The sequence below is a fragment of the Xyrauchen texanus genome, chromosome 27, assembly GCF_025860055.1.
Source record: "Xyrauchen texanus isolate HMW12.3.18 chromosome 27, RBS_HiC_50CHRs, whole genome shotgun sequence".
Taxonomy (NCBI): Eukaryota; Metazoa; Chordata; class Actinopteri; order Cypriniformes; family Catostomidae; genus Xyrauchen; species Xyrauchen texanus.
Genome location: NC_068302.1, coordinates 37,381,559 through 37,392,441, shown reverse-complemented (window position 1 = coordinate 37,392,441; position 10,883 = coordinate 37,381,559). Strand labels below are relative to the sequence as shown.

Here is a 10,883-nt window from a genome sequence, read left to right as displayed (position 1 = left end):
TTAAAAACATACACGTCATATTCTGAAATGCATAACATATGATCATGCATTTGTTTTCATATCTTGTATCACTTCTCGCGTGTAGTCTGTTGTGAAACGTCATTTGGAGTCAAGGCAGTGTCGTCGGGGATTCGTCAATAGTGTAATGTCGCGTAATGTGTTCACCCCTGTCGCAGATTCCTCGTGTAATTTGAAAACGCAACGACTTCAGTGACAAGACAGACAGTTTTGTAATATGCACGGTACCATGATCCGATGTCTTTGAAAGTTGTGTAGTGTGAAGGAGCCATTAAGATGCGCAGATTGTCTGAGAAGTGGAGGCAAATAAGACTTGTCCTCTGCCACCTGGATTGAGGTGAGTAACCGCGCCACCACGAGGACCTACTAAGTAGTGGGCATTCCAAACTGGGGAATAAGGGGATCAAAAATAAATAAATAAATAACTGTCCAAAAGTGTAAGGATAATATTTGGGAAATTCTTTGCATTAGTTGACAAATTTTGCACTGTAACTATTGTCCTTATATCTACATTATATCACTATAACCCCCACAGAGGCCTTTTACCCCAAGTGTGGGGTAAAATATTCCCTATCACCTTTTGGAATTTTAATCAAAACAACCTTCTGTTATTATTTATTTTCACACAATGTTGCTCCATCAATACTCAATAAAAATCTTTTTTTTTTTTCGATCTCGATTCATTTTGTGACCAGAAAAAATGCAAATGTTCCTTATGGTGCGCCCTTAGCCTTGTTGTACCCTAATATGTAGAATTTAGAATATACAGAAAAATATACAGGAAATACAGAATATAACCCAAAACATATTATGACATCGCCATGTGTTTGTGGTCACCATGTAGCATGTTTGTTTTTTGTTTTGTAATGTATATTTTTATATACTTTTATTATAAACCAATAATAATTAGTAATATGAAACATTTAAAATATAAATTAATAATAATTGCATTATATATTTTATATAAATCTATTATTTGTAATAATTAATATTATTTATATAAATATGATATTTAAAATCATGTAATAATAATTATCATTTATATACATTTATTATTACAAACACAATATGCAAATAAAAAGTGCTTTGGCCCACCATATATTAAGAGATATATTAGTTATATGTTTTGTTTGTTTGTTTGTTTGTTTGTTTTGTTTGGACATGTTAGTACTGTTTTTTCTTTTCACTGCCATGGTGATTTTACCATGGTATTCTTTGAAGTACTTCAGAATATCATGGGAATTTCATGGTATATGAATATGGAAATTATAAATTGATCCTGTGGTGGTGTTCCTGGTAGAGCATGGTGCTGGAAATGCCAAGGTCATTGGTTTGATTCCCACCTGAACACATGAATAAAATATACAGCGACCTTGAATGTGCATGTCGCATTTGGGAAAATAAATGAATTTGCCAAATGAGTAAATGTGATGTAAATGTAATATGATAACACTGTTGCCTATATATGTCACAGTACCTCGTTATTACCATTTCATCCATCAATATATCATAGTATCACCACAGTACTTTTTTGTAAGGAGTAAAATATGAAAAATGCATAATATACATGGCAAATTACAGAAAATAGCTCAATGGCTGACAGTAACATTTGTGCTTTGAATTACAATATTAGCTATATCACAACACACACACACACAGACCAATGTAAATCATCTAAACTGTTGTCAAGGAAACAGAGATGAGGATGGGAGGGCTGATGCAGAAGGGTGGAGCGAGAACCTGGGTCTGATCGTTTGTGATGCCTGCTGCTGTCTGTGCTATCAGGGCAGGCGGAGAGGAATGGGGGGCGCGAGGGTGGATTTTATTTCCATATTTTCTCTATATTTTCGGTGTCATCATGGGCCACCGCTATAGAACACCTCATATACTCGTTTTGATTTTGTTTCCGACCCATTAGCTTGCTTTTTTGACGGTTTGTGTGGTAAACCAGCGTTGGTCTCGTGCCGCTGGATATGCGCGTTCGCGTGGAGAGCGCAGATCCTTCTCGCGCCATAGGTCGTTCAGCCGGTTTTATTTCGCATTAAATGTGTACATTTGATCTTTATTTTGTCCTTTGAGCGGTTGGGGGGAAGTTGTGTCTCCCGTTCTGCCTTTTAATGACTGGTTTGGTGTTTTGCTGCGCGATGTACATGGATAAAACCAGTGTGCTCCGGGGTAAGAACCTTTTTTTCCACATCAGTTCTGTTGTATTTCGACATAGTAATTAAACCGAAATAGTTTGGGAATCTGCAATGTATATTTGTGCTCACTGAATGCTCAGCACCATGCCCGGAATATTATACATGCATGTTCACTAGTTCAGTGTGTCAGTATGTAAAGGGCAGAATTCAAATGGCATGTTTTCATAAGTAATTTGCGATGGCATTCGATTATGTTTCGCATGCATTATCATAAAATGTGTATTTTGGTCATGGATTAATTTTGGATGCCTTTTTATACAGACCCCCTTTGGTGGAGTGGGGGTGGGGGCTTTAAATGCAGTAGCCTAAAATTAATGACATGCTCCTGTAACATATGTGTCATGGACATGATAAATCACATCTACATGCACATATTTAACTGTACAAAATTTAGATGTCTGTGCAATGCTCCTGGTGCTTCACCTACATATTGCAGGCTGGTGCATTGCTGCCTGCTGCACACGGATGCAGGGAAATATGCAGTGCAGCTTGACATGTAGAATGTGTGTGAGTGTGTGTATGTGTATTCGAGTCCACAGGATACTACTACTGCAGCATGCATGATTTTTAAAGGTTATTTGACAGAGCATACTACTGCCATAATTAAAGAATGTGAGCTGTAGGCATGTGTTTGTGTTTTCATGTTGTTGTTTCATGTTGTTGTTGTTATGGAAATGCTCTTGTATGTACTGCTCTTGTATGATGTATGATACATCAAAACAATGCCTGTTATCTGTCAACCCATGAACGAGTGGGTGTGTCTGACTACAGTATCCATTTCAGCTATGTGTTCCATTGGAATGCTGCATTTTGGCAATGAATGATTGTAGCCATCTCTAAAAGCATCCTAATTTCTAGGGTGTTTGTTCCTACCTTTTTCTGTAAAACAGGGTAAAATGCTCCATTAGGAATGTAATTTGTCATATATTTATTTTAAAATATATGTCCTCATCCACACCGATTTTCTCTTGGATTTATTTGCATATCTACATTTGGAAAATGACTAGCAGATGTGTTGTGTGGTGTTGTGCTGGTTTTAGTCCCATGCTTGACCCATTAATGCAGACTTCAGAGGCACAGATGTCTCCACAAGTGTAATCTACATAATCGACCACCTTCAGTAGGTCACATAAGATCATCAATGTTGGGGAAGCTACTTTGAAACTGTGGCATACCAAGCTACAAACCTCTAATAACTTAAAGTAGCTAAACTACAAAAAGTAACTAATATATTGAAACTATTTTAAAAAATACAATATTTTTAGATATATAATCAGATGTCTAATCGGATTATATTGTTTAATTCTGTAATCAGTTCTACTGCAGAATTCAATAACATAACCTGATAGATATATATTAAATTAGGGTGACATTCCCTTAATGATAATTTACCGGTATTACTACATAAACAATTGTTTAACCATGGTATTTGACCCTTCGCTAAGCCCCACCTTAAAAGTGTTTCTGACCAATCCTTTCTTAGCAACTGTTGCCCTGCCGTCATTAAGCATGATCTTATCGAAATGATCCAAAAAATTAAAAAACTTTGTTGCTGGGTCATTTGTAAAAGTGACATGAGGTACAGTGAGGATGCACACAGTGTTTTTTCTTTCTTTAAAAAAACAGACTATAATAATTTAAATAAACTGAATTGAACACACACACACACACACACACACACACACACACACACACACACACACACACACACTAGAAAACTAGAAAATAACTTATTATATATTTAACTGAATCCATCCATATAATTATTTTCTTGAAAACTGTTCACACTGTGTCTCTGTGGCACCATAAAAATTCCTGTGTTTGTTTAGAGCGACCCACTTATACCCGCCCCCAACAAAGTTACTCTACCAATGTCGTGAGTTGGGGTGGGACTGTCTGACTGTTTGAACAACAGCAGACGAGGGGCGTATTCAGAAAGCTGTTTTGAAAACAATGTTTATTTTTGCAATTCCATTCGGTTGCGCTAGTGTCATAGGAATGACATAATTCAGCTTTAAATTAGTAACGTCGCTACTTTAATTGATATACTCCCGAACATAAGATATAGTGCATAAGATATTGGTTCTTAAAGGGATAATCCACCCAAAAATTAAAATTCTGCTATCAGGTATTCACCCTCATTTTATTCCAAACCTGTATGACTTTTCAATCAAACTCAATGCTATTTTAGTACAAGTTCATCTGTCACTTAGTTGAAGCTATAGCCAATTTAGGCAGAAGAAAACGTGAACAGGTTGAAAAACATTCCCTCATCCTCAGGGCTGGACTGGGATGAGAAATCGGCCCGGGATTCGGGGGCCTGTTTGTTGTCCTTTTCTGCATATTGTGGCACCATTTTGTTGTTTGTTCTGCATAACGGCAGCACATTTTAGCTTATCGCGGCCCATTCTACCCATTTTGCGGCCAACCCACTGGCCCACTCGGTTATCCCGATGGCCAGTCCACCCCTGAACAGCCCAAAAGTGCATCGACCCACCAGGAAAATGTCCGGTATGCCAGATTACCAGTCCAGCACTGCTCATCCTCAAAAATCATGAATATTACCATGCAAGGTAAATTAAAATACAACCTAGACTACATTCTGGGTTGTTTGATTCTGTGTCGGGTCAACATTTGATGTTAAATCAGGGCAAAACCAGTTGGGAACCACTGACCTAATAGATTATTATAGTGTTTGCAGCGTTTTTCAGAAGATTCCTGTAAAGTTTCTTTGCAGATTTTTTACAAAGCCTTTCTGGTGCTGTAATACAGACTTGTTTTTCCACTTCACAAGCTATACATTGTTATGCAGTGTCATCTTCTCTTGAATCTTGGCTGTGTTTGGATGAAAGCACTCAGCTTGTGTGGCGACAGTGACTGTCCTGTCAGTGTACACGCTCCTGATGAGCATAAAAATAGTCCCCTGGTTTTCAACACATCCCTTGGCTCACAGCAGAATAAATATTATCAAAGAGTGTTTTTCCATAGCCTCAGAAGCCTCATGTTTCCTTTTACCCTTTATAATATATACATGTTGGGATGACTATAGTTTTGCATAGGTAGACCTTTGACTAAATGGCATAAAGTCCACATTGCAGCTTATTTTAGCCAAGAACCACGTAATTAGACAGGAAGAGGTTGTTTTACTGTCTGCGACCAACCACAGTGCGTTTTGTTTAATGTGCCATTTACAGGGTTTGGGAGTAACGGAATACATGTAACAGGATTACGTTTTTAAAATACAAAATATAAGTAACTGTATTCCACTACAGTTACATTTTAAATCATTGGTAATTAGAATACAGTTACATTTTGTATTTTGTATTACTGAAGAGATTACTTTGCATTTTATTGTCATTTGTTTAATTTAATATTTAGTCCTTTCAGACAGAAAACATTTATACACATAAATGATGTGATCCAAAGTGCATTTGAACAGCGGTGAAACACTTTCTTATGATGTGTTACATTCATACGAGCAGACAGAGAAGTACGTTTGAAGTAAGTTTGGAGCAGAAGAAATAGAAATAAACCTTGTGTAAATTGTCAGCTTTACGCTAAGCTAAAATGCTATTTCTAGCCATTTTACATGCACATGTTACCAGACACAATCATATTTTTTATCAAGTAAATTCATGTTAGATCATAATTAATTTTTTCTTGTAAGACCTTTCATACTAGGGCAAAAATCATATTCTTGATAATAATTTAATAATATTGTTTTCCTTTAAAAATATCTAAAAATCCTTAAAACAAGATCAATTTGATTTATCTTGTTTTAGAAACAACACTGCATAAGATATTTAGGTTTTTCAGAGAATGTATTTTTAACATGTATATTTTGTCTTGAGTTTTTATAGTCAAAACAAGTGAAAAAATCTACCAGTGCTGAAGAAGTAATCCAAAGTATTTAGAATTAATGTTACTGACCTTGAGTAATCTAATGGAATGTTACAAATTACATTTTACAGCATGTATTCTGTAATCTGTAGTGGAATACATTTCAAAAGTAACCCTCCCAAACCTGGCCATTTAGAGGTGCAGTTATCTGATATAGATTATACTGCGAGGTTTAGGGTAGGGAGGTTTAGTTGATTTAAAACTCAATGTTGACCATAGAAACCTCATCTTTTTGGGAAAACATTTAACTCGCTTTTAACTCCACTGATTGGACATTTCACCTCAGACGTGCCGTGATACGTGTAATGAACCACTTGTAATGTAATTTTGCAAAAATGTTGCCACAGTCACGCAGGGCTGGGTGCTATATAGAATATATATAATGAATTATGATGAATGATATAATCAAGATAATTTTGCTGACGATGTAACATTAACCATTATTGTGGGAATCATGATCATTTTAATGTGCTTTGGCCATTAAGTTTCATAAAGAGCTCATCAGTAGACTCAGTTCACAATCCTTCAGGGCTGCACAATTAAACAAAATAACATCAAAATGGCAAGTTGGTCATATGTGATTATTAATCCACAAAAGGCTGTGATTTAAAGACATATAAACGGTCTGTATGTGATTCAGAACAAACGTGCATGGCAGTGCTCATAGATCAGTTCACGTGTTTTGTGAAATCAAAGGAACGCAGGTTCAAGCATTCGTGCATTTCCAAACATTATTAACAGTTACAAGTAGGGCTGTCGATTTAACTTGTTAATTCAGTGTGAATAATTGTATTAAAAATAACGCATACAAATATTTTACAAAATTAATTGCAAAGCCCCCGGATTGTAATAAGGAAGATTCCTGAGAAATGCAAGCTTGTAGTACCACCTGTTTACTCCAGAGGGCAGTAATTGAAATTTCAGCCGTGTGGCAACGCACAGTTTATACAGTGAAGAAAACAACCAGACAGCACAAAGCAGACATTCGTATGTTCTTGCATTCAAAACATTTGATGGAGCGCAAATTCGAACTAAGAGATCTCAAGATGTGTTCTAAGTATTAAACTATATTTAACTTGACACAGTGACCTAAAAATTGTTTGGTTATGACGCAACGCACCCGAGACGCTACACAAGCATGTCTGACGCTTGTTGAAATTGACGGGCTCTTAAACAAGCCCTCATAATACATTTCGAACTGATTGACAAATTCACTTGTGAAATGGATTGCTGTGAACTGTGTGTCAATGATTGACTTATGATCAATAATATGGTATTAAACAATACATTGTATTCTAAAGCCGCTTTTATGTATTGTCTTATCAATGATTAACTCTTTTGCCACAAGAATGTAATGCATTTTAATTATCTGAATATATATATATTAGGGCTGTCGATTTAATGCGTTAATTCAGTGCGATTCATTTTACAAAAAATAACACGTTAAAAAAAATGTATGCACTTAATCGCAATGCCCACGGACCAGTTTATTCAGTGAAGAAAACACTTCAGTAGGCAGAACAACACAAACATGCGTTACGTTCTTTTGTTCAAAACACTCGAATGCGAGCTAAGGGATCTCAAGATGTGTTTAAAGATTAAGTATTAAACTATATTTAATTTGACACAGTGACTTAAACATTTTATGTTTATGACGCAACACACCTGAGACGTCTGACGTAGGTGTAAATTGACGGGCCCTTAAACAATCCCTCATAATACATTTCGAACTGATTGACAAATTCACTTGTGTAATGGATTGCTGTGAACTGTGTGTCAATAATTGACTTATGATCAATAATATGGTAGTAAACAATACATTGTATTCTAAAGCTGCTTTTTATATTGTCTTATCAATTATTAACTCTTCTGCTACAGGAATGTAATTCATTTTAATTATCTGAATATAATATATATATATATAATATTTAAAGATAACTATGTATGATTATATATTTATATAAATATGTATAATCATTATATATTGAATTATATTTATATGAGGGGGTTTCTCAGCAAATATTTATATATGCGATTAATCGTGATTAATTAATCGGGACACCATGTAATTAATTAGATAAAAAATTTTAATCGATTGACAGCCCTAATATATATATATATATTTAATATTTAAAGATAACTATGTGTAATTATTTCATCATTATATATAGAATTATTGTTATATGAGGGGCTTTCTCAACAAAATATTTGTATATGCGATTAATCACGGTTAATTAATCGGGACACCAGTGTAATTAATTCGATTAAAAATTGTATTCGATTGACAGCCCTAGTTACAAGTTATTATACTAAACTGCAAATGCAGCACAGAATAACAGAAAAGGATGAAATTACAGCATTTCATGAAATGCAGAACATTGTAAACTGTCAAATACACATAGACCTTTTTCACAGACTGTGATGATGCGTTTGCTTTATTTAGCAGCATAAACCTAGCAAACCTTTTCTACACTGCAATTGTTTACTTCTGTGTTACCTGGAGTGTGTAAAATGTCTTACCTTTTCTGTGTCGAAGTAAAAGCCCCAGGTGAAGATGAAGTAAACAGGACAGAAATATATTACTTTTGTATATGCAAATCTAATAATCAGAGTAATAATGATAATTCAGCATTATATTATAATAATCAACCTGACGTGTCCCACAGTAATAATTTAGTATTTTGCAATGTTCATGGGGGTTTCAAAAATAAGTCAGTGAAGTAGCTTTGGACAGTAAAAACATTTAAATGTAAATAATGCTTTTTATTAAGCTACTATGTATCATTGTGTATGAAATATAAATATAAAGTGCATATCAATGAAAATGATTGAATTTCATTCTCCCTTGTGTTTATTTAATGAAAACGAATTATTCAATTTTTATTTAATGTCTTTAAAATGTTTAATCTACTTGGCTACAGTGGCTGATTGGATGAAATGATGGTTCATCTGATTATAAAAACAAACACTTTTGAGACATTTTGGAGCAAATACATACTTATCGATATACAGTATATATCGAATATCGTCAATAGGCTGAAAAATATTGAGATATCATTTTTTAAGACATCACCCAGCCCTACATTTGCCAAATTCGCACAAGATCAGGCTCATTATTTCACAGACATGATTCAGAAAAGTTGAGAGTTGATTATAAGTGCCACAAACAAAACCAAGTGGTGTAAAGCTAGCCAATTAGATTGGAGCTTGCCATTTCAGCCAGTGCTTGCGATATTTGTGTGCAATATGCATCAGATGGTCAGTTTACTAACTGTGGGTGTTCAGTGGGCAGGCGGTCTGATGTTGAGGCTTTAGGATGAGTATAATATTCGACACAAAAACTGACATCTGGATTTTCTGAGGTGCTAGTTCTCATTCTATGACAGTGAGTTCATGAAATATTCATTGAAAGTCAGATAAGATTGATGAGTCATCAAAGTGATGCTGTTCAAAGTGGCTTATTGATCTCAAGTTGACTGACAGGGTGCAGGGAATTCTGATTGGGCATGTTATTGTAACAAGAGGGAGCCCAAGAGGAAGCCCACATTATCCCTGACATTTAACACAAGTTAGTGCTGGCAAATGAGAAATAAACAATCAATATTGTAAACAGTGCAGAAATGAAATTAAACACTTATTGTACACAATATTGACATAAAATTCACATTCACATTCTGGTTATCTGCCTTTGCCAATATCCCAAAATGTCCAAAAATCTGATGAATATTAATCAGCCTTGTCTTTTGAAAGTCTATAGTGTCCTTAATTGGGAATAGATTTTATTTAGTAACTGCACCAACAGTTTATGAATGACTGAGCTGGAAGACATTTTGTTATTGTTTCAAATGTTGAAAATGTTTTGTTTTTTCACCTGTGTGGAAATGCAAGTAAGTAGTTTTAAATAAGAGTAGTTTTTGTGGCTTAGCGTAGCTATCAATCTGAATATCCCGAGAGAGAGAGACTGAGAGAGAGAGACTATACCCATTGGTTTGAGATTTCTGCAGACGTTGTAAAAACGTGGTTCGCTGTGCCTCAGTGCTACCCAGTAGTACCTCCTCGATCTGTCTTCACTGTAGCACAGCTCATTTTTTATGGCTCTTTTGGCACCATTTAGTAGCAGAATTTAAACTGTGTCCTAATGTGTGAATATTCTTTATGGTGACTTCTTTTCAATGCAGGTTCAGGGTATATCCGGTTTGCTTGTGCGATGTGCTTTCTCATCCTCAAACATTTGACCTTGGAGAACATTTCCTTTGCTTTTAGCCAGATTTGTTCTTTTTTCGGGTGCAATTGTAAAAGTAAATCTGCCATAGCTCTCTAATTGCTTATTAACATATTGCCAAATACTTGCATACATTTACTGTTGCCTTCGATATGGTTTTATTAGAAATCATTTCAATCAATTTGTGGCTCAAACCCACAGGTTTTGTTATTGAAATGGAGGCTGCTATAGTCGATAGGAAATCTGGTCTGAATGTCTTCAAAGTTGTTTGTCAGGGAGGTGGTGAGGCAGATGTGCTATTGAATCATGGGTAATTAATATATGCTTACAGACCTACAGTTCAAGTCAGAAGTTTACATACACTTAGGTTGTTAAAACTATTTTTTTAACTGCTTCACAGATTTCATATTAGAAAACTATAGTTTTGTCAAGTAGTTTAGGACATCTACTTTGTGCATGACACAAGTCATTTTTCCAACAATTGTTTACAGACAGATTGTTTCACATTTATTTGACTATATCACAATTCCGGTGGGTCAGAA

General features: G+C 35.2%; 1 protein-coding gene across 1 annotated transcript in view; it reads left to right on the top strand.

Annotated features, from left to right (window-relative positions):
* Window positions 1-1,968: 1,968 nt before the first annotated feature.
* The window catches only part of fgd1 (FYVE, RhoGEF and PH domain containing 1), a 39,866-nt gene continuing 30,951 nt past the window's right edge, over window positions 1,969-10,883 (top strand). The window contains exon 1 of the mRNA XM_052095060.1: window positions 1,969-2,193. Coding sequence (XP_051951020.1) covers window positions 2,136-2,193 — 58 coding nt within the window. The 5' untranslated portion in view covers window positions 1,969-2,135. The remainder of the gene's footprint in view (window positions 2,194-10,883) is intronic.